At 50.1% G+C, this 23,806-nt stretch overlaps 2 protein-coding genes across 10 annotated transcripts in view; one reads left to right on the top strand and one right to left on the bottom strand.

The window, feature by feature from the left end:
• Positions 1-91: 91 nt before the first annotated feature.
• Positions 92-15,196, bottom strand: MTHFR (methylenetetrahydrofolate reductase). Of its 6 annotated transcripts, none has more exons than XM_043922873.1 (13): positions 15,072-15,196; positions 14,565-14,725; positions 12,281-12,526; positions 10,626-10,864; positions 9,703-9,813; positions 6,295-6,488; positions 5,049-5,299; positions 4,641-4,775; positions 4,301-4,481; positions 3,862-4,044; positions 2,655-2,756; positions 1,742-1,861; positions 92-1,092 (listed from the first exon to the last, which is right to left on the bottom strand). In XM_043922873.1, the coding sequence occupies exons 3-13, from the start codon at positions 12,511-12,513 to the stop codon at positions 874-876; spliced, it is 1,968 nt and encodes a 655-aa protein (XP_043778808.1). In that variant the 5' UTR covers positions 12,514-12,526; positions 14,565-14,725; positions 15,072-15,196; the 3' UTR covers positions 92-873. The 6 variants fall into 6 exon arrangements, with proteins under 6 accessions (XP_043778808.1, XP_043778809.1, XP_043778810.1 ...); XM_043922874.1 differs by having other exon boundaries at positions 12,281-12,523; XM_043922875.1 differs by lacking the exons at positions 14,565-14,725; positions 15,072-15,196 and adding an exon at positions 12,808-14,517 and having other exon boundaries at positions 92-771.
• A 117-nt stretch (positions 15,197-15,313) lies between these two features.
• Positions 15,314-23,806, top strand: part of CLCN6 (chloride voltage-gated channel 6) — a 33,572-nt gene continuing 25,079 nt past the window's right edge. For all 4 annotated transcript variants that reach the window (XR_006344823.1, XM_043922869.1, XM_043922868.1 and 1 more), the window contains exons 1-4: positions 15,314-15,543; positions 16,611-16,670; positions 22,392-22,457; positions 23,144-23,209. Coding sequence is in view for 3 of the 4 variants with exons in the window: in XM_043922869.1 (XP_043778804.1) it covers positions 15,457-15,543; positions 16,611-16,670; positions 22,392-22,457; positions 23,144-23,209 (279 nt within the window). In the remaining variant the exon portion in view is untranslated. The remainder of the gene's footprint in view (positions 15,544-16,610; positions 16,671-22,391; positions 22,458-23,143; positions 23,210-23,806) is intronic.

Genomic DNA, 23,806 nt, shown 5'->3' with positions numbered 1-23,806 from the left:
AGACAGCTTCCTGGACAGCGTGCTCTGAGGGGAGGAAGCAGCTGGCAGGAGGAGGGGCTTCTGCCTGAAAAATAAGCCAGGAAGAAGTCAGTCGGGCTCAGCCAACCTCATCTTCACCCTTGATGGTAACAGGCAGGGTATCCTTTCACCCTTCAGGGCCAGGGGAGAAATGGGAAGGCCAAGGGTACAAGGGTTCAGACACCATTAAGCCTTCAGAGGCAGTTTCTCGAGTCATGGGGTAAGTCTTTCAAACAGCAGCACCGTAGAAAGGGGAGAAACCCAGTTGAGCTCTCTGCTAAAACGAGGCCAAAACTATTAGGTTTCAGTCCAAGGTCGTCCAGGGGCCGCTGCCTGATGGGGCAGTTGGCAGGCGGGGCAGTGGCCGCCTCTTCGTTCCCAAATGGGTGGCACCTGGCTGCCAATGCCTTGGAGGTGGAACGGTGAGGCGCTATGACCTTGCCATGTCTCCTCTGCAGTCCCACAGGACCTGTTGCAATGTTCACTTTGCCTGTTCTCCTGGCGCCCCAGGAGCAAGGTCACTGACAGTCCCAGGCTGGCTCCAAGGGGCTCCGTTAGCAACAGCCCTTCTTGGGGTGGACGGCGTTCTGCCCATGGGGTCCTTGTGGAAGGGGCTGCTCCCCATCAGAGCACAGACTCTCAGCTGAGCAGGAACACCAGGTTCCTGTGTGGGGCAGACTCAAGTCCAGCCAGAGCCTCGGAGCCTCACACCAGTCTAGCTGCCATCATTGTATCAGAGGGTGGAGGCCAAGGCTGGGGAGAAACAAAAAAGAATAGGGGTCTCCCAGAGAGCCAGGACGGAGAAGAGGAAGGCGGGACACAGTGGCCTCAAGCCAAGGTGGTCAGGGTGCAGGGTCATGGCGCCTCTGTCTCCCTCTCATCTTGGGGGGGCCTGCTCAGAAGCTCAAACGTGTCTTCCACCACCTGCCACAGGCAGTTGTCCAGCGGAAACTCGTTGTCCACCAAGTTGACCAGGAAGTAGTTGTCATGGATGTACTGGATGATCATGCGGGAGGGGGACTCCTCCTCATACAGCTTGCCCCACTGCTCAATCCACAGCGCGAAGGCCTCATCCTGCACGTGTGCACATGCGCGCACACAGGCGCACACACAGACACCCATGGACATGCAGGCACACATGCACAGAGGCACAGGCACGCAGTCTCACACAGAGATGGACACACACAGACACACACAGAGACGCAGGCACACACGCACAGAGGCACAGGTACGCACACAGAGACAGACACAGAGACGCAGGCACACACACACAGAGGCACAGGTATGCATATTCGCACACAGAGACAGACATACACAGACACACACACAGACGCAGGCGAACATACAGGAAAGCACAGGTGCACACAATCGCACATACAGAAACACACACGGAGACGCAGGCACAGGTATGCACAGTCCCACATACAGACAGAGATACACACAGACACAACAGCCAAGTTAACAGAGCTGCCCCTACGTGGGGGCTCCATGCTCAGCACCCCAAGGGCCTCTGCTGCTCCCCAATAGGACGTTTCCCAGGAACTCAGCATAGCCCATTGCCAGTGCCACCCCCCTCCCTGGGTCAGAGATAAACACCGTGAGTCAGAGTCAGGGTGCTGCCAGCCCCGGGGGTGCAGCCTCCAGCCACCTACCCAGGACCTGGCGACACCGCCCGCCCAAGGCTCTGGAGGAGGGCAGGACAGGCCTGCTCCCGCCCCCTTACCTTCCAGAACATGAAGCTGACTGGGTCCACCACTGTGGGCTGGATGATCTCTCGGCCAGGGAAGATGCCCCAGGTGACCGCGTTGGGCTGCAGCTCAGGGGCGTTGGTGATGTTTTCACCCTGGGGGGGGTGGGTAGGAGCAGACTTGGGGTGCAGACAGCTGCAGTCCTCTCACTTGGAGCACGCACCCCCATTCCCCTCTCCACCCCCCAGCTCTGCAGCTCTGTGACTAGCCACAAGCCTGAAAGTCAAAAGTCATCCTGGCCTCTTCTGTCCTCCGTCCGAGGTGCCAATCAGCTCCTCTTTCAGTGGTTCTGCTCACTTCCTCTCATGTCTCACCTGGCCAGGCCTCTCTGCTACTTACACCACCAGGCCTGGGGACTCTTGTCTGCCCAACCCTGTTATCCACATAGCTGTCCACTGGGATCTGCCCCCAATCAAACACAGGGCCAAGGCTACCTCTTGCCTATAAAGGAAACCTCAAATGCCAAGCAGGACAATTGAGCCCCCTGAGGACCTGGGCCTACCTCTGACCCCATTCAGCAGTGAGGCCTTTGCATACCCTCGGCCCTTTCTCGGGATTGCCCTCTGCTCCTCGTTCTTAAAGATTCAGGATACACAGGATCCCTCCCATCGCCTCCTCTGACCTCTCAAGTTAGACATCCCTCCCACATCTCCAGCTTCCTCTGCTGAAGTTCACTGTTACAAAGTGCAGCCGCCTGCACCCATTCATAATTATCCCCTGATGGCCTCCTTGTTAGGCTGGGAGCTCTAGGAGGGTGAGGCCTGGCTCTGTCTTCTAATCCACTTGGCATAATGCCTGGCCCAGTTGGGCGCTCCGTGATTGCTGAATGGCAGAGTAAATGTGGTGCTCTGGCCCTACCGGGCGCCCTTTGACCCAAGGCTGGCCTACCTTCACATCCACGATGTGGTAATTCACCCGGAGCTCATACTTCTTCAGCACCTGCAGAAGCGCCTCCACCGTCTCTCGGGAAGTGAAGAACTCTAAGTAGGCCTGCGGGAAGGAGACAGGCACTGTCACATAACCTGCAGGCCTCACTGGACACCTTCCATGGGTGCTGCTGAGCGAGCCCTGTGCTCTGAAACACTGGACGCTTGTCCTGCTGACCGTGCCGGGGAGGCACCCATGAGGACACGTGTGGCAGGACACTTAAGGTGTCGGGATGAACAGTGGCCACTAGCTGGAGTTAGCAAATACATGAATGACAGGGAGGGGAGCAGGCACGTGCAGTTTCTTGGTCTTTGACGGATCTGAGGGCCATCTGGCACCCTTCCATCCAGTGGAGAAAGCGTCCACGGAGAAACCATTTCAGAAGCTGTACAGGGGGCCCAGTTTGGCAAGAGAGGCCTGTCTCCTATCCCCTGTCTGCTGGGTGGAGGGCTTCTCCAGCACCACCTGGCCATCAGGAATTAGCTGGGTTTATTTATTTATTTATTTAAACTTTGGCCACACCATACGGCATGTGGGATCTTAGGTCCCTGACTGAGGGATCTAACCCACCCACCTGCATTGGAAGTGTGGAGTCTTAGTCACTGGACGCCAGGAAATTCTGAAGCTGGGTTTATTTAAATTCACTTGCTATAATACTCATAAAACTGCAAGGTGGGGGCTGTTAGCTCCATTTTACAGATGAGGAAACTTAAGTTCAGGAAAGCTAAGGAGCTTGTCTAGACTGACTATACACAGCAGAGCTGGTATTCAAACGCAAGTCTTTCTACCCCCTGAGCCTTCAGGCTTTAGTTTAGAATGTAATTTTGACTCTAGCAGCCCCTGGAGAGAGGGATCCACAAGGAACAGTAATAACAGCTCCCAGTTAGGAGACGTTTCCCATGTGCTAAGCACTTTACGTGCTTTGTTGTGTTTCATTCCCAGAACACTTGACGTATCCCCATTTTATAGAAGAGAAAGCTGAGGCTCAGAGCAGCCAAGTGACCATTCTACCCAGGTTTGTCCGACTCTGAGTCTGAGTTCCCGCCCACTTTGATTCACTGCTGTTCAGAATAAACAGTCTCCGAGAGGAAGGCTGCTGTGTCCTCAGCCCTGGAGAACCCCTGCATGCAGGTCAAAGGGTGGGTAGCCCTGCAGGTCCCTGCCACACCTTCTGGAAGACATAGCCCCCACTGGGGCCCCAGCCCACGATGGGGTCAGAGGACGGCTTCCCGTTGATGTTGGGCTGGGAGTTGATGGTGAGGATGCCCCGCCGGTTCACTCTCAGCAGCTCCTCCTTCATCAGGCTGGTCTCGGCCGCCAGGGGCTCGTCATTCCAGGGCAGGCAAGTCACCTGAGGAGGGTGAGCCCGGCTGGGGCAACAACCCGACCTGGCACCCTCGGTCCCTCCCTGTTACAGGCCCCATCAGAGACCTAGCCTGTCTCTGCCTCTGCAAGCCCCTTCCAGGCACCCCGCATGGGGACCCCCTGACTCACCTCCTCCCTTGGCTGAGGTGCCACATCCAGACACGGCGACAAGGCTCAGGGTAGGGCGTCTGGCCCACAGGATGAGGGGCAGTACCCGGGGATCCCACCCCAGCCACACTCACTTTGTAGCCGTTCTGGTTGGGCTCTCCGGAGAGGTAGTGGGCAAAGACTTGGAAGACGCTTTCCTCACTGGTCAGCTCCGCCCCCCACATTTTCAGCAGCTCTTCCTTTGGGGACTTGCTCTTTAGGTAGAAGAGGTAGTAGTCCTTCAGCTCCCCAAAGGCAGGAGAGGAGGAGTTGCCCCTGGCGGAAGAGGAGCCCTAAGTCAAGTCGCACTCCTGACCTTGGGCTCCAGGCAGACAATGGCCTCCACCTGCCCCGGGGTTGGTGCATTCCTGTGAATTCTGTCCGAAGGGCTCCTCCACACTCAGTCTCTCTCCTCATCCGGATAAACCCACTCACCAGCGGCCGTTGGGGAACTCGTCCCACTCCTGCGTGCGGTAAATGTAACTCTTTGGTCTCGAGGCCCAGAAGATGGGCCGGACATCCTCCTCCCGGCGCTTGGGGTGGGCGCTGAGGGCCCAGGGCAGGGGACGCCTGTGTGAGAACGTAGACAGAAAGAGTCAAGGACTGGACAGAGGGAGGGAGGGAGGCAGCACTGAGCCCACGTTCTTCCATTGAACTCAAACATCAAGCTGGACAGGTAGTTCTGGCTGAGACTGGAGCTCTGACACTAGACACTGCACAACCCTCTGTGCCCCGTGGCGGCTGGCACAGCTAGGGTGCGCACATTCTGTGACTTCTGACTTCCTGACCCACCCGACTCTCCTCTGGGGCTCCCAGGCCTGAATTCGGGGCCTCTGGCCTCACCTGGGGTCCTCGATCCAAAGCCCCAGGCGCTTCAGCACCTCGATGGTGGCCACCTCGCGGTTGAGGGTGTAGAAGTGGAGGCCTGGCACCAAGCCGCTGGCCAGCAGCTCCTGGCACAGGCTCACGGCCTGCTCGATGCCGTAGTTGCGGATGGCAGCGTCGTTGTCTTTGATGGGCTCGATCACGTCCTTGATCTGCTGTGGCACCTCCAGTTTGGATAGCTTCACCAGCTGCCGGAGGGAGTGGTAGCCCTGCCCAAGACATGGGGGGCTGCAGGTGCCATCTCCCAGCCCGTCTCTCACCCCACACACTCATCCCCCCACCGGGTCTCCTGGCCCCTGTAGTGCACAGGGTGACACAGGACAGTCAGGCCATGCAGGACAGTCAGGCCATGCAGTGCAAGCACCCTTGCCTACTCCAGCTTTTTCTACTCTGCAGATTAGGGCAGCTGTCTACAACATCCCTTGGGCTTCCCTGGTGGCTCAGATGGTAAAGAATCTGCCTGCGATGAGGGAGACCCAGATTCGATCCCGGGGTTGGGAAGATCCCCTGGAGAAGGGAATGGCAACCCACTCCAGTATTCTTGCCTGGAGAATGCCATGGACAGAGGAGCTGGATGGGCTACAGTTCATGGGGTCACAAAGAGGCAGACATGACTGACCGACTAACACTTTCATACTTTATAGCATCTCAGCCACAGGCCTGAGGCAGCCCTTTGGCCCCTAGATGTATCTATTGATAGCACGGTGGTCATCTAAGCCAGTGGTTCCCAAGCCTCACCCATCACCAGAATCGTCCACCACATTTAAGAAATAATGGACAAAAAAAAAAAAGAAATAATGGACAGATTCCCAGGCCCCACCTCAGATCTACTGAACCAGAACTTCAAGGTACGGGGTCTGGAAATCTAACCTTTGAAAAAGCTCATTAAATGATTCTGGTGACAGTGAAGTTTGGAAACCATTAACCAAAATTTATAATGAAAGTAATAACCCCTTTCAGTGACACTTATCAACAAGCCCCTCCAACAGGTACTACTGCTATTTGAGAAGACATCAGGGGTCTGAAGTAGCTGGCAAGACAGCACTTTGCAAAGACTGAGCATCTGTCTAATGAAAATCTAATGAGAATCAGAAAGAACTTGAGCCTGAACTTGGCACTTCACCCCAGGGCCCTGGCTAAGGCGGAAGTGCTAGCATGAGCAGGGGCGGTGGTGGGAGTCCATTAGCACTCCTGGGACCCTCACCTGAATAGGGAAGATGCCAGGGAGGATGGGGCAGGTAATGCCTATTTCGGAGCAAGCCTTCACAAAGTGGAAGAACGTGTCAGCCTCAAAGAACAACTGGGTGATGATGAAGTCGGCTCCCGCAGCCACCTTCTCCTTCAGGTGCTTCAGATCAGCCTCAAAGCTCTCTGCTTCAGGGTGGCCTTTGGGGTAACCTGCCAACAGGGATACCGTAGAAAGAGGCTGGCTCCACCCGCTCAAGGTGAGTGATGAAGAAACCAGAGAGCCGGCAATGGACAGCTCCGGACCTATACCTTCTAGCCTCTCAGCACGGACAGGCTGAAGTGGTGATGGCCGCACTGCTTAGATGGGCCCCTCGCCCCGAAGGTGACCCTCGGGGAGAGCTGGCTTACAGTCAGCACCCCCCCCCCCACAAGAGTGGGGGTGGACTGCCCTCAAATCCCCACACTGTCCTGCTTCATGGTCCGTGCAATTAGTCAGGCCAAGTTGACCTGGACTTGGTGGCCACAGAAAAGAGAAAATGCTACATTCACACTGGCTGGGCAGCTTGGGAGGATGGGCTTGACTCTAGGTACTGGATGAAAACAGTGCTTTTAATTTCACATCAAAATCACTCAGTGGTGCCAGACAGTACAGCCAGAACCACGTTACACAAGGAAGAAGTGAAGAGAGTGTAGAGGTTCTGCTTGAAGAAAAGAATGGAGAGAACATGGTAATTATTCCTAAATGCCCATAGGTCTGTCACCAAGAAAACAGAGTGACCTTAGTTCCTTATTCGCCATATTCTGTGCTGCTTCTGATGGTTCCGCCTGACAGTGGAAAGAGCAGCCCCACAAAAGAACAAACTCCCAGAGTGTGAAAACATGGGGTGGGGCATGGATGTCCACATGCTGGGATGGTAGGGATGTCTGGGAGGCGGGGCCAGACCTCCCCAAGGCACCTCTAGCTCCAGGAATGGTACACCTCACCCCACCCCACCCCATTTCCCTAAAGGACTAAACTCACTAGTGGCTCTGCCTGCACTGAAAGACCGGAGGACCTAATGAACTACAAGCAGAGCACTGGCTTCCTCAGCCTGAGGCCAGGGCAGGACCCTAAGGCAGGAAGTGAAAGACCTGAACCCATGCTGTTGGACAGCCTGGCTGCTTTGCTGTGACAAGGCAGTTTCATTCTTAAGAAAGCCCGAGTCATCAAAAATGGATAGAAGAACTACTGTTTCAGGGACAAGGGGGTGGGAGGATTAAACACCAGACTGTTACACTTTCAATAACAAGGCTATTTTTCCAGCAGGAATTTCAGAAACAGAGGTTTTAACAGCCGAAACTCTAGAAAACCTCAACAGCACCCAACAGATCCAGCAGTTGCCGATGTTCAGGTTTTGCTACATTCTTATTCTACGGTGGCCAGCCGGGTGCTTTCTAACGCACCCGTCTGCTTTTTCATCCACTTCACCACGAGCAAGGCACCAAACTGCTCGGCAATGGTACGCTCACAGCTCTGCTGGTTTTAACTTGTGACCATCCAATGCTCATTGCACGTGGGCACATTCCCCAATCAACCGACTGTCTTGTGGCCCCGTGAGCAAGGACACTTGAATTCCCACTTCCTCATCAGGGCCTCCCACTCTCATCTACCTCAACACCTATTCTGAACACTGAGAACAGTGGACCTGTACACTGGGGGCCTGAGGACACAGCCCAAAGCCCCCACAAGAAGTAATTTCCTTGAAGTCACATGGCTTACTTTTTAAAATCCAGGTCACTCCCATGTTCTACTGCATAACATAGCTGGGTTCGTTTTAGTAAGAGTGATATAATTTTCTCCAAAATATTTGAAAAAATCATCACGCCAAGATGATGCATCAAATGAATCCCTGGACTTCCGGTGTGTCTGGCACACACTGCCTCATCATACTTAAGCCCCTATTCGAGAAGCTTAAGGCCCAGCCCCCAGCAGTGCAGGCAAGAGGGAAGGCCACGCCCTCTCTTTCTAGCAGGTTAACCTCACCTCCCAGCTGTAGCTAAAGAAACTAGAGTTGAAACTAGAGTTCTCTCTCCTGAGATCTGGATTTATCACTGAGGCCTGTAGGTCCATCTTGGCTACACTCAGGAGCAAGCAGTGGGTCACGTGTGTACCATACATATCAGAGACAAGGAAAGTGTACATATTAGATCTATTGGATGAAGCATGGAGCAGTGGAAGGCAGAGATGGGGCTCTGTGGCCCCAGGGAGAATGAGGGAGGGCTGTGGATTCCAGGGCTTAGTGAGGTCTGATGCCATTTCCTGACCTTATTCTGAGATTCCCTGCCCTCGGAATCTTAATAAATATATCTCTTGTGTTTGAAGAGGAATAGAGCTGGGGAACAGGCTAATAGCAAGAAAAGGCAGAGGAACAAAACTTTACAGTATGAAGGGATATGGGGTGGGGGGAAATCATGGGTTCTGATTCGCGTTCACCTTCAGTAACTAAAACCTCACTTTGAAACTGTTCACACCTCCCTAATACAGTTAAAAATAATGTGACCCTTTTCCCTTTCATATGCAAATGTAACATCCTTTTTTCATCACGTCAAGAACACATACATATCTTCCTTGGAAGTCTGGGTGGTTAGATTTTGGCCACCAGGAGTTGAAGAGGAAGGGGAGAGGAAGGGGGTCCCAACGGTGGGCACAGGTCTAAGAACAGAGGAGCCCCGGCCATACGACACTGGTTTATGCTACACGAACAGAGAATCACAAGTTCAGCATTGGTACTTTTCATTCCATTGTATTCAGTTGTATAGTACTTCCAAATTCAAAATGAAAAGAAAAGCTGCTCTGCATCAAAACATCTGAGCAATGTTACATTTTAAAAATGGACAGAGGACTTCCCTGGTGGTCCAGTGGTTAAGAATCTGCCTGCCAATGCAGGGGACACAGGTTCAATCCCTGGTCTGGGAAGATCCCACATGCTGTAGGGCAACGAAGCCTGTGTGCTGCAGCTACTGAGCCCTCATGCGCTAGAGCCCACGCTCCCCAACGAGAGAAGCCACTGCAGTGTGAAGCCTGAGCACCGCAACTAGAGAGTAGGCACCACTCACCGCAGCTAGAGAAAGCCCTCGTGTAGCAATGAAGAACCAGCACAGCCAAAAATAAATAAATGTTTTCAAAAAATAAAACTAGAAAAAAAAAATTAAGGGATGGTGACACTCCCAGGAGCATGGTGTATGAGAGGAGGAGGAAAAGGCAGAAGATGTGGTCTGTCCAACTCACCTCTGCACCTCCATCACTCCATTCCATCACAGCACAGGCCTCTCCCAACGGTGCAGGCAGGCCCCCGTGGTGCACTGAACCTTTTGAGGTCCTCATCTATGCCTCTCCTTCCTTCCTCTCTCAGGCCCCACCCACTGAGACACCCCAGCCCCTCACCTGCCACACAGACGTCAAAGTAGTCACCAAACTCGTTTCGGATGTGCTTCACCAAGTCCGTAGCATAGTTGAAGCCTCCTTCCTCCTCTTCCCACTGGTCACCTATGGGGTCTGCAGGGTTGGAGGTCACAGTGCTGGGTCTCACCCCACTTTCAGGAATTTCTCTGTTCCTTCTCCCCACGCCCACACCCAGGGCCAACAGAATCTCGAAGGCAGAGCCTTCCTATTACTTAAGTTGGTGTCTGAGCTTTCCATTGTAGCACTTGGTAAACAGTGGGAGCGACAGCAGCAGCCAAGCCAGCAGTCACCAGGCACAGATGTGGGCAGCAGCTGGCAGAAAACAGCTGCCGCTCGGCATTCAGCCCGGAGCATCCGAAATCGCCCCCACCTGCTCACACATGGGTGTGTCCAGGCACCTCACCCAAGCCCACTGCTCACTCTTCCACTCCCTGGGAACCCTTGCCTCCTGGGAGAAGCTTCTACTCATCTCAGGTGAAACGTGGTCTTTGGGGATAGGGAGCAAGAGGCCACAAGGGCCCGCCCAGCAGACTGCTGCTTCCCACACTTGTGTCCCCCAATGACAGCCCGGCCAGAGGCATAACCAGCTACTCTCACTCCTGGGACCCAGGTCAGAGCTGAACTCTGTGACTGGGTCAAAAGCCGGGAGCAGGAAGGGATCGATTCAGTGGTATACATCACAACAGAGGGTTATCAGGCACCGGCTGCGGTCCTGACTGAATTCCTACTGAGAGGTCAAGAGATCAAAAAGTGGCTCCGTGTGTCGCCCATGGTCCTCTTGACCCATACCACCTACTGATGCTCCTGGCAGGGATGGGACCCAGAGAAAAGAAAAGGACCACTGCAGGGACAGAAGAGGTCCTCCAGAAAGCAAGACCCCAGAGAGCAGGCTGCTGGCTCCACACCTCCCCTCAGCGCCAGGATGTTCTTCAGGCCCAGCTGCTTGGCTTTGTGCAGGTGGCCTGTGATCTCCTCCCGGCTCTGATGACAGCAGGTCATGTGCAGGATGGTCTCAAGGCCACAGTAGTTCACGGCGGTGCTGGCAATCACCATGGATGAGGTCTCCTTGTCGGAGCCAGGATCCCCGGCTGGGTGCCAGGTCACGTCTACAAAGAGGGGGCCACCCGCTCCCATCCGGTCAAACCTGTAGGGAATTTTTTCTGAGGAAGGGCTCCTCGGGGTGCACCACCCGTCACCACCTTCCCATGGGGTCTTGGACTTAGAGAAGCCTCACCTGCAGGTTGGCATCAGACTGACCTGCATTCACATCCTGGCTCTGCTACTCACCAACTGTGCGATCTTGGGAGAATTACTTAAACTCTCTGTGCCTCAGTTTTCTCATTTCTACAATGTGGCAGGGGACAGTGCCTACTTCTTAATAACACTCTGAGGATATCATGACAGATGGCCCCACGACTCAAGAACAGTGCCGGGTACGCAGTGAACAAGCAATCAATGCTATTATGCTATTATGCATAATCAATGCTATTATGATTACTCTTATTGCAAAGATAACAACAATAAAGCCATTTTCTGTGAGAGCAGCACTTTGGACTTTTCAAAGTGCTCGCATATTTACCATCTCAGGTGAATTAAGACATTTTGATGGATAAGGGTTCAGGGCACTCCTCAGAGTGGCAAGCAGGGCCTTATTCTAAGGGAAAAGAGGGTCAGCAGACACAAGTTTCTTCCATGCTGCCCGCCTCCACCACTCCCCAGCCCCCAACACTGCCCGGTCCTGGCAGCAGCCAAGAGTCCTGCAGAGCACGTCCACATTACCAGGACTGGTATCAAGAGCCACATGGATGCTGTGTTATAAAAGTTGTGAAAAAGAGAAAGTGTTAGTCGCTCAGTTGTGTCCAACTCTTTTTGACCCCATGAACTGTAGCCCGCCAGGCTCCTCTGTTCATGGAATTCTCCAGGCAAGAATACTGGAGTGGGTAGCCATTCCCTTCTCCAGAGGATCTTCCTGACCCCAGGATCGAACCCAGATCTCCTGCATTGGAGGCAGATTCTCTACCATCTGAACCACCAAGGAAGCCCATTATAAGCTGTGGCGCATTTGCACATTTTTGTGTCTTCAAATTTCACAACCTTGGGAATGACACATAAGTGCAAGCAATACAAAGCATAAACTTTAAAAAAAGAACTGCGATTCATAAAGCGCTAATGCAATCCAGTTGGCATTTCTCGATTTCAAGGGCATAATCCCAAATGCCAAACTTGCTAAAAATGTTCTCCAAGCCGCTGTTTTTTAACTTTCTAAACTCTACTCATGATCTAGCCACAAACTCCATCAAAGAATGCTGTCTGGGAGAATGAACATTCTTAACTAACGGAAGACTGTGAATAAAAATTACACGTGCCTGGAGAGAGTTTTACAGACCAGGAAGTGGCTAGTGGCATACCAAAGCATCTCTCCTGGCTTGGCTTCATTCCAGCCCTTGGAGCTACCTTTTCTCCGCTGGGTCAAAGTGCAGCCCAGCCGCAGGTCAGACAGTTCACCTATTCACCCTGCCTCCACTCCCCAGTCTGTACTCCTTATCTTACACCAACTCACCTGGAGATGAGATTGACAGCGCCCTGGGCAGTTCGGGGAGGGAAGAACTCTAGGGAGAACCACTTGTCACCAGAGTCCATCCTCCGCTTCATCTTCTCCCGGAGTCTCTCGCATCGCTCGGGGTCCAACCCCGGCGTGGAGCACCTTGAACTGTCCTTGGAGCTCTCGCTGCCGCTGCTGCTGCCCTCCAGGCGGGGGCCTGGGCCTCCGTTCCCTCTGGGTTCGTTCACCATGGCAGAGTTCCTGCTGCACGGGGGCGGGGGCGAGGGCGAGGGCATGGGGCGTGAGACGGCGGGGCAGGCGGCCGAGCCCCAGCGTGGCAGGGTCAGGTGAGGGATGCTGCGTTTTCACGCAGGAAGGCGGCCGGTGAGGGTCTGGGTGACAAAGCCCCCACCCAGCGACTCCGCAGTAAGGGCTGTCTGTGCTGCCTCGCTCCAAGCTTGGCCCTCCGCTGCTGCCTGACTCCAGGGACGTCAGCCCCCACCCGGCACATGCTCTTCAGCCCCTGGGTCCTCTGTGACCGCTACCTGATGGAGGGTGGCACTGAGAACCTTCTGCTGCCAGCCTCCGAGGCTCGCATTCCCAGGGAGGGGCAGCAGTGCCCCGCTGGGAAGACGTTGGGTTTTGGACGGTCCATCTCCGCCCGGGGTAAACTCAGACCCCGGACCTCAGAGTTCCTGAGAAACGAAGAACCTTCCCCAGCGGGTGTGCCTGAGTGGGCGGAGCCATGACAAAGGAAGAGCTTAAAGCTGTAGCTGGGGCCAGCGCGAGGGGGCGGGCGCAAGGCTTCCAGGCGAGAGGGAGGGCTGAGGCACTAAAGTGGTTGAAGATGGATAGGAGGAGGGGGACGTGGGGCTGCTAACCGCAGCGTTTAGGTGGAGATGAGGTCAACAGATGTTCAGGGCGACTGGATCACTCGCCAAAGAAGGAACAGTTCGGCCCTGGAAACATCTCCTGGGACTGGGAACAGTTTGTGTGCACGCAAGATGGAAGGGCTTGGGGCTTGACGAATCTGCCAGATTTCTAAGTTTGTGATTCTCCAACAAGACCATGTCATGGGTTAGAAGTTGACATTGGCTGGGTTCCAAAAGTAGCCAGATCCAAGTTCTGTAAGGCCATGGATTTATGTCCAACTTGGAACAAAGACTGTCCAGCCTGTGCATGTCTTTCAAGCTGTTGTCCTTACACACATCAGTGAGGTCAGTTCAAGAAACTGCACAGCCACCACAGCTGAAGCCGTGAACCATGGCAATCACAGGCAGGCCAGGCTGACAGAGGGCACAGGGCCACGGGGCAGTTTGGTGGGGAACATGGGACACACTACTCATGCACCGCAAGAGTATCCAGTGTGTGGCAACGCGAAACATTAGAGGAACAACCAGGCCAAGATCATGTGTTTCAGGGAATGCCTACTGCCAAGCCCATGTTCTTAACTAGTTTGGGGTCCTACACTCATGAGAAACTGATGAAATCCAATGCTTCTCTACCCTAAAACATACACAAGTCTCCTTGGTACATCCAGGGTCAAGGAGTTGACTCCAGACTGTGCTTTCCATCCTGAGGGATGCCCATTTTGATTCTGACCTAAAGCTCCAGTTTCTCCGTAAGGGATGAACACGAAGTGTAAGAAAGGGGAGTGTGTCAAGATCAGCCAAGTATGGCCTCTCCTCTGAAAAGAAGGGAGTGCATTGTTAATCATCTGTTGGAGCAAAACAGGAGCAGGAGAAGAGGCTGAACTGCCTACAAACTAACTGCTCCTTCGTCTGTTCATGAAGACGTCCTAGCTCTGACCAGGCACTAAACTTGTTTCAGCATTTTTTCACGTGCTACCACTTAATCCATTTTAAGCTAGGACCCCAAAGGACCCTGTTGAAGCTGGGGATTCACATGTTTATCTCTCTTCTTCCCAGTTCCCTGAGACCAGGGCCAAGTATTCTGCCTATGGTATCCCAATGCCTGGCATCCGGTAATAACAACCGGCACTCACTGGGCACCAACAGGCCAGGCACTGTCACACCGTTCTCAAAACAACCCTCCACCAATGGATGTGTGTGCTCAGTCACTCAGTGTTTACGACTTTTTGTGACTCCATGTAGCCTGCCAGGCTCCCCTGTCCATGGGATTTCCCAAATAAGAATACAGGATTGAGTTGTCCTTTTCTTTCCTAGAGGATCTTCGGGACCCAGGGGTGGCACTGGTGTCTCCTGCCTCTCCTGCACTGGCAGGCGGATCCTTTACCTCTCAGCCACCTGGGAAGCCCCTCTGCCATTTGATGAGCACTTACTTAATCGGTGCCAGGCACCTGGAACAGTGGGCAAATACTGGAGCCCGTCACTCTTAGAGGGGTCCAGGTGGGCACTTGTGTGCAGCCCGATGCAGTGGCGTCGGGGAAAGCAGTGCCAGAGGCCCTCGGCTCTTCTCAAGATGTTCAGCCGCTCTGGCGCGCTGCGAACAGAATCACCGGGTCACTGGGTCACGTGCAGGGGCGGAAACCAAGACCCAAGTCCGGTCCCAGGGCACTGGGTCACCACCCCACCTCAGAGCCGCCTCAGCCCTGAAGTCCCTCCGTCCAGGCTTGGGGCCGAAACTGAGTCTCTGCTCCAGGGTTGGGGGGGGTCGCAGGGCAGTCAGTGGGGGCTACTTTAGTCTCACCGAGGACGCGCGCGCAGAAAGGGCTGGCCAGCCTCCACCGCTCCCCGCCCCCCACCCCCCGCAAGAGCCCGCCCCTGGGTGGGTGGCCCCCAAGGCCCGGGTCTCGCCCGCAGGCGACGTACGCCTCGCCGTCACTCACCCTCCGGTCACGGATGACTCAGAGCTCGCGGCCTCCGCAGCTGTGTGGCGGCTAGTGAGTGTCCGGCGGAGGGGGCGGGGCTCGGGAGGAGGCGAGGCGCGGATGTCAGGTTGCTAAGGGAGGCGGGAGCAGAGGACGGAAACCGCCCTCGCGGACGCTCGGAAGCCCCGCCCCCAACATGGCCGCGCCCAGAAGTCTCGTTGGAAGCCGGCCCTCCGCCGTCATGTGACGCGAGCCCTCGCCCCACCCGTCTGCAGCCACTCCCCGTCTCCATCCTCAAGCTCGAGAGGGCCACGTGACACTCCCGGGACCAGTCACGTGAGGCTCGGATCCTGGGTGGGAGGGGGGTTGGCAGAGGGGTCCAGAGTGGCAGTAAAGGAGGAAGATGGCGGGATGCAGGGGGTCCCTGTGCTGCTGCTGCAGGTGGTGCTGCTGCTGCGGTGACCGTGAGACCCGCACGCCGGAGGAGCTGGTAAGGAGCGGGTGGAGTCGGGCTGGGGAGGGGGCGGTTGCTAAGGGACTGCGAGAGGCGTTGCCGGGGGTGGGGCCGGGTCGAGCTAGGCCCGCAGGTGGCCGCGGGTGGGGCCTGGGCTCCGCAGCCCGGTCTCTTGAAGCATCTGCCGGGCCTCACATGCCCAAGTCTGGGGTCTTTTCTCATAAGACCTCCCTGGAATCTGAGGGAAGATATAGGCCAGCTCCAGTCAATCTCATACACATTAATTTTTTAGTTTCCACTTAAAAGGAGTTTTGAATGAAACGAGCATTTCAGAATGAGCCCCGTCACTGGACTTTACATATCATGCCGCTGGCTTAGTTTTTCCAGCGCTTTGTCACTGTATCCTTCACCCTTTCTGGGTCACTGATAATCCAGCTTCCCTCTGCAAAGCACCCTGGGAAAACTTGAGTTGTGTCCTCAGAGTTGACAAGTCTCTCCTGATGTAAGACTCCACGTGTTGTCAGAAGGAACCTGAAGTCTTTCCCCCTTAAGCTGGCAGGTGACATCTTTGAAGTGTCCTGAAGATGAGTGGTGATTTGAAGAATGTATGGTAGGAATGAAGAGTTCAGCTGATGACTGTATATACCCTCGCCACATCACCCCCATCCCAAAATGGTTTTTTTTGTTTGTTTCTTTGTTTTAGGTGTTCCTATTTGATGATAATGGATACAGAGGATTTAGAAATTAGTAGCTGGTTTCAGTAAATACTTCTGCCTCTTTCCACTTTTTTTTTTTTTTAATTAGTTGGAGGCTAATTACTTCACAACATTTCAGTGGGTTTTGTCATACATTGATATGAATCACCTATAGATTTACACGTATTCCCCATCCCGATCCCCCCTCCCACCTCCCTCTCCACCCGATTTCTCTGGGTCTTCCCAGTGCATCAGGCCCGAGCACTTGTCTCATGCATCCCACCTGGGCTGGTGATCTGTTTCACCATAGATATTATACATGCTGTTCTTTCGAAACATTCCACCCTCACCTATTTCCACTTTTAAAACCATTGAAAGGGTCTCCCTTGTCTGGATTTGTTTTTCTAGACCATCCTTGGAGAAACACAGGAGGAGGAGGATGAGATCCTTCCAAGAAAAGACTATGAGGTAAGATTCTTAGATGCTGTCTTGGGTAACAGAAGGAGTGAGTGACCAGCTCACTTCAGACTGAAGCATTAGGATTTCAACCAGAGATGTCTATGACCTTCTCTCCCTGGGAGTGAGTGGGTAAGAGATAACTTCTTTGTCAGAAGGGGCTGTTTGAGAAGCCCTTTTCTCACCTTAGCCTCAAAGCAGGGTCTGAGTGTGTCTCCAGGCTTTCATAGATCTATTGCACTTTAACCTGGTTAGAGCATGTGTTTGCCATTAGATTGTTTGCTTTTGTAACTTGCAGAGACCCAGAGTCAAAGCCACTGACAGCATTTGCTTGTAAACAGGTGTGAGCCAGGAAGCCTTGCTTTTCTTCTAAGAGAACTGAGTTTTCAGATGATTGTTTGCTGCCCAAGCAGCTTCTCTTGGAATTGTCAGTTCTTGGTTATAGTTTCTGACTTCATGCTCAGGACTTAGAGAGAGAGCGAGTGTGTGTGTGTGTGTGTTTTGTGTGGTGGGGAGCAGTAAGGCCAGTGCTGCTAGAGTACCTTTTATTATTTAGTCAGCTTATAGTGACATTTCTGTGACTTTTGAAATGGCAAAAACAAGCCATGGTTGTGATAGAGGATTTTCATATGATTTGCAAAAGGAAGCTAGGGAAAAATCTACAATCCTGTTCATGGAAAGATGACTATTCATTTTACTAAACGTCCTTTTCTGTGCCTTCTTTTAAATAACAAAGTGAAATTCTACTAAATACACTATTTTAACATGGTTTTCCCTCCCAGTTGATAATAAATTTTTGTATCAATAGATATTTTTCTATAATACATTTTTAAATGGGGAAATAGTATTTCATTATTTATGAAATAAGATAATATTTTTTATCTGACTTTTCTATGTTATGAATTGCATGGTGGTGACCATCCTTTCTTGTTTATCTTTAATTGCTTTCTTAGAACTAATTCCCAAAATGAGATTAATCGCTGTCTGTACTTAATGACTTTAAAAAAAAAAATACCACATACTTAAAAAATTCAATATTCTAGAACAGTAACATACCCAGACTAATTTTCTTTCTAATATTTTATCTACTCTTGCTGTAGAATTTAGTGTATCTATTATGATTTGTAGTTTCTCATGGGACTTTTTTAGTTCCATGAGAAGCTGCAAATCATAAATGTAGACAAAATGGGCAGAATAGTACACTGAAACCCTCTGTACTCATCAGACAGCATCGTTCAGTCATGCCTAACCATGTTTCATGTGTGCACCCATGCACTTCCCCCTTCCCATATTATCTTGAAGGAAAGTCTGTACATCATATCATTTCACCCATAAATAATTAAGTTCAAGTCTTTAGTGGATAAGGACACTTTTTCTCCTACCATAAGCCAGTGCCATTTTCACACCTAAGAAATTCACAATAATTCCTTGATATCAAACAACCAGTGTTTGGATTTTCCAGTTGTCTTATAAATGTCATAAGTACTTTTTCATAGTTTTTTTGAATTGGGTTCCAAATAAGGTCCTAATGTTGTACTTGTTTGATACATCTTTTAAGTCAGATAGGTTTGAGATGAAGTAGATTCCACCTTCATCTTTGTTTTGTTATTGTTTCATCTTTTTTTTCCCCTTGCAATTGACTCAACAAAATAATTTTAAGAGTCTAAAATTTGCCAACTGTACCGCAGTGGTATAATGTGCTACTCGGATGTGAATGCTTTTAATCAATCAAAAAGCACAATATCCAATGATATATTGTCTCATATTTCTTTTTAAAAATAATTAATTTATTTTATTTATTTGGCTGCATCAGGTCTTAGTTGCAGCAAGCAGGACCTTGGATCTCTGTCAAGGCATGCACACTCTTAATTGCAGCATGAGGGATCCAGTTCCCTGACCAGGGATGGAACCTGGGCCCCCTGCTTTGGAAGCATGGAGTCTTAGTCCCTGGACCATCAGGGAAGTCCCATAACTCTTAAATAAGTGTTTGCTTGTACACAGTAGAAAGATTTGCAAGAATTAGTATGACGATCCATATTGTGCTGTCACCTTGCCGTCCCTCCTTCAACCTGGTGATATCATTCTGATGGTTAAAACTGACACTGTCTCAGCCTTTATCCTCCTCCTGGGATCTCAACACTGCGTGTCTGGTCCATTGATCTTCTGTTCCCTTCACTCTTTTTGCTAAATTGCACTCACATCAGTAATGCATTTCCTCTCACCTTATGCGCATATTTGTGTAAATTTTATGGGTTAATGTTCTTTTGTGTGAGTCATTAATATTTCTCAATTAACCATCTTCTTGAGAGCGTTTGCTGTAAAAGCAAGTTTAGTTAGGCATTGGCTCAGAAAAGTCAGCTCAGGTTTTATTTATGAGGGATCAACTAGAAAACCCTTCTTCTGAAGATCTCTCTAAAATGTGCTCCTTCCTGTCTTAGTAGGCTTCCCTGGTAGCTCAGCTGGTAAAGAATCCGCCTGCAGTGAGGGAGACCTGGGTTCAATCCCTGGGTTGGGAAGATCCCCTGGAGAAGGGAATGGCTACCCACCCTGGTATTCTTGGCCTAGAGAATTCCATGGATAGAGGAGCCTGGCAGGCTACTGTCCGTGGGGTCGCAAAGAGTCTGACACAACCAACTGACTAACACAGTGTTGTTCCTGCCTTAGTGAGAGTTCACTGTACGTACTTGACTCTTTCTTTAATAAGTGGGGATCTTACAAGATGTTAGAATCCCCGTTTTGACATCCATTCTCATTATAGATGGTTTGAATAATATCAACTCCCTGTTTGTGGGATGAGATCATTACCAAGGAGTATTGTTTTTCTGCATGTCACAGAACCTATAGTGCCCTTTTGAGGTAGAGAAAGGCACCCCCTCAGAGCTGAGGACTTAGAATAACAGGCCTCCCCTCTCTGAGCCATTTCAACGCCAACACCCCTGCTAAAGGCCCACCGAAGGTGCTTTTTGTGTGAGCCCTAAGATGCCTTCCTGAGTGAATTTGGGCTATACCTCAGTCCCCATCTGCGCCCTGTAGCTGGGTGCCATTTTTGCTCATAACCATGGACATCAGCCCTGAGGCCTACCTATACAAGTTTTATTTTTAAAGAATTTTATTTTAAAGAAGTTGTTAGTTTCCTAAACCAAAGAGTAACATATACAGCAGAAATAAAAGGAAGTTAGTCATGGCAAAGGAGAAGTAATTATCTGGTTTTAATAACAGATCATATAGTTCTTGGGTACATGTTTACCAAGTGTCAGATTTTCAAAACTTAAAAAAAAGTTTGGTGTTCTTGTATTACAGTTCTTTCTAAATGTCCCTTTTAATAGCCTTATTGAGCTATAATTCACATTCTATACAGTTTACCCATTGAAAGTGTACATGCAGTGGTTTTTATCTACTTTTTTCATGCAGTGGTTTTTAGTATATTCACAGAGTTGCACAACTATCATCGAATCAATTTCAGAATATTTTCATCACCCAGAGAGAAAACATGCACCTATTAGCAGTCACTGCCCACTCTTCTCACTCTGACCGTAGGCAAGCACTAATCTACTTTCTGTGGCTATACCTTTGCCTGTTGTGGACGTCTGCAAACCTTTTCAATGTCTATGGAGCCTTAGCGTTATTAGAACCATCAAGCAAATAATTGCTAGTGGTTTTTATACATATTGAGCATGAAGGATATCATATTTTTCAGCATGTTAATTTTTTCCCATTTGTTTCTAGAATGTGATGTCACCTAATTGATTAAAACGTGTGTGTGTATATACATACACACATGTATATGTGTGTGGACGTAATAGTTAACCCTTGAACGTGAGTTCAGGTGCGCAGGTCCACTCACATGCAAGTTTTTTTTTTCCCCCAATAAAGATAGTGCCTATATTTTCATTTTACAGATCTTTAACTAAGTGTGGGGAAAAATTTGTGTTCCGTTAGAGATCACAATGTGTGGAATCCAAAGAACTAGGGTTGAGTCCTGATTCTGTCCACATTATTTCAGCTTCTTGTCCTTGGTTGAGCCATTTATCAAATTCTTCATTTTTGAGGGAGAAATAGCAAAATGTGGATTTTTACCTGTGTGGAAAGTTACTTCCCCTAACACACATGTTGTTCAAGGGTCTACTGTATGTGTGCGTGTATGTGTGTGTGTATGTAAACTATATATGTGTATATGTATTATCAATAAATACATATATGTTTAATCATTCACTGATGGGTCTAGTTTCCCAGTGGAAATATTGTTTACTGGTTGTTTTTTTTCTTCCTGATTGTTTTTTTTGTTTTATAATCAGGCAGACAATTTTGTTTCTAATATCAAAAAAAGTACACCATATTTGCCAGGAGAATTTTAGGTAACATCCAGATGTGAGTGCCTCCTGAAATACCACCTCAGAGTTAACCATTGTGAACGGTTTTCCCAAATGTTTTCTATTGTATGCTGACATACAAATCTTCATTTAATCAAAATAGGATGCTATTATACATTTTAATCTGCATCTGCCTTTATTTATTTATTTTGCATCTTGCCTTTTTTACTTAATCTTTGCACATTGGCCACATCTGTCCTTGAAGACCTGTCCAAATTCTTTTTATGGCTACATGAATGTGTGCATGCTAAGTCACTTCAGTCGTGTCCAACTCTGTGCAACCCTATGGACTGTAGCCCGCCAGGCTCCTCTGTCCATGGGATTCTCCAGGCAAGAACACTGGAGTGGGTTGCCTTGCCCTCCTACAGGGGATCTTCCCAACCTGAGTCTCTTACGTCCCCTGCATTGGCAGGCAGGTTCTTTACCACTAGTACCACCTGGGAAGCCCTATGACTACATAGTCTTCCATGTTGGGTGGATAAAAGTTGATTTGATCAGTCACCTGCTGCTACTCCAGGACCCTTTTAGAAAAGGAATTTGGACTTTGGGTAGTCACAGAGATGGAATGAACTGTCACATGTCACACCTGCATTTGTTTAGCGGCTGACTCTGAACTCCTGTGTGGGAGTGTGGCTACCAGGCCAGTGTCCAAGTTTGTTCACTAGCTGATGTGTAGGTAGCAACAGGTTATGGGGAGAGAGCACGCAGCAGACTGTTTTCCTTTGGTGCCAGACTGCTGCTGCTTGTGCACGATGTGGAAATAAAATCACTTCCTTTGAATTATTCCTCAGAAGTATCCCTGGCACACCTGCAGATCGTTTGCAGAACTGCTGTGTTCTGTGAAGTTTAAGGAACTGTTGTAGGAGTCAGGCTGGATCTGTGCCTCTTCCTAACATAAACCGAAAGTTGTTTTTTAAAACAGTCTCCACGTTTGTCTCGTGACTCACCTCTTTTTCACAGATGCTAACTGCAGAAGATACTTAAAATTAGACTTGCTAAATTAATTTGGTTCTGGTTAATGGAAGCATCTGTTCGTCAATGGAGTAAGTTGGATAACACCAGTGAGGGTGCGAGGTCTTTTAGTGTTTGGCAGAAACAGGGCACTTAAAAATATTTAGTTTAAAACTTCCTAACGCATAAAGTATGCACCTACAGGGGTGCTGCTGAAAAGTCCATGTAAGTGATTTTGATTAAGAAGGATCTGAGGGGGTCTAAGAGTCTGTTTCTATCGAGCCCCTCCTGGGTGCTGCTCTGGCCATCAGTGCTTTGAGTGGTGGGAACCGGAAGGTTTATCCTTTCCAGGTTATGGTAATTCTTCCTATCTGCTTATGACTTTTTCTTTACTCACACATCCTTCTTTCAGAGTTTGGATTACGATCGCTGTATCAATGACCCTTATCTGGAAGTTTTGGAGACTATGGATAATAAGGTGAGTTCCTTATTGATCTTTTGGGACCAAGTAGGTTTTATGACAGCCTCTTTTTCTTTTTCTTTTTAAATTATTTTAATTGGAGACTAATTACTTTACAATATTGTAGTGGTTTTTGCCATACATTGACGTGAATCAGCCATGGGTGTACATGTGTTCCCCATCCTGAATCCCCCCACCTCCCTCCCCATGCCACCCCTGAGTGCCCTGTCTCATGCATCGAACCTGGACTGGCGAACTGTTTCACATATGATAATACACACGTTTCAATGCTATTCTCTCAAATCATCCCACCCTCGCCTTCTCCCACAGAGTCCAAAAGACTGTTTTATACATCTGTGTCTCTTTTGGACAGCCTCTCTTTCTGTTCTAAATATTTTAGTAATTTTCCTTAACCTTTGGACTCTTAACCCTTTTCATGGGATATCTATTAATACCATCTATTAACCAAATTAAGTCTATTAATTCCTTAGTCCTTCAACCTGCCAGCCAGCATGTCCACTGTCAGTGCACCTGGCCTGGCCCTTCACGTTCTTCATTCTTGCATTGTAAAGCTTACCTGCCACACTAGACATCATGTCTGTGCTTGCTGTCCATGTGGAATTTAGTCTGAAACTGGTTGGCTGAGATGTAGTCCCTCCTTGCTGCCATCATAATCCTGAGTCATTCTTTTCCTCTGTGAACAGAAAGGTCGCAGGTATGAGGCAGTCAAGTGGATGATGGTGTTTGCCATTGGAGTCTGCACCGGCCTGGTGAGCAGGCGGGGAGATCATGGGCCAAGGGGCGGCGGAGGGCAGAGGGCACGCACCAGTCTGGCAGATAAGTCATTTGTCCTTATAACAGAGACTGCCTTTTTTTGTTTCTTTCTTTTTTAAGTATAATCCTGATACTTTTTTATACTTTTCACTTTATGAAATGAAAGTGAGCCATGCAACGCTGATGCCCTTTAAAGCACTTGAAGTCTTGCTCAAGACCTGTCCTTTGTTATGTGGTCCCATTAGGTAGATGACAGAGTGGGGAGAGTGCTTAGTGGATGCTAAGGTCACTCTGCAGGGAGAAAGCAACATGATGAGAACAAAAGTGTGACTATTATGCTCTTTGCTTGAGCACAGCGTGCCAGTAAACAGGACATCACGGATCTCCATGAACTCATTACGCTGTCCCTCTTCCCTGAACACTGCTCATTTTACCTAGAAGGTAGAGCTGGCCATTGTGGGTAGAGGAATATGCCTGAGTGCACAGGGTTCTGGGTCAGCACGTTCACAGATGAATCCCAGACGAGAAGAAATCATGAAACATTGCCAAAGATTGTCATAGCAGAAGTCTGGAACCGTATCTACTGACTCACC

Source organism: Cervus elaphus, chromosome 14, assembly GCF_910594005.1.
Source record: "Cervus elaphus chromosome 14, mCerEla1.1, whole genome shotgun sequence".
In the NCBI taxonomy this organism is placed as follows: domain Eukaryota; kingdom Metazoa; phylum Chordata; class Mammalia; order Artiodactyla; family Cervidae; genus Cervus; species Cervus elaphus.
The sequence above is the reverse complement of the archived record's forward strand: the minus strand, read 5'-3'. Positions and strand labels throughout refer to the sequence as shown.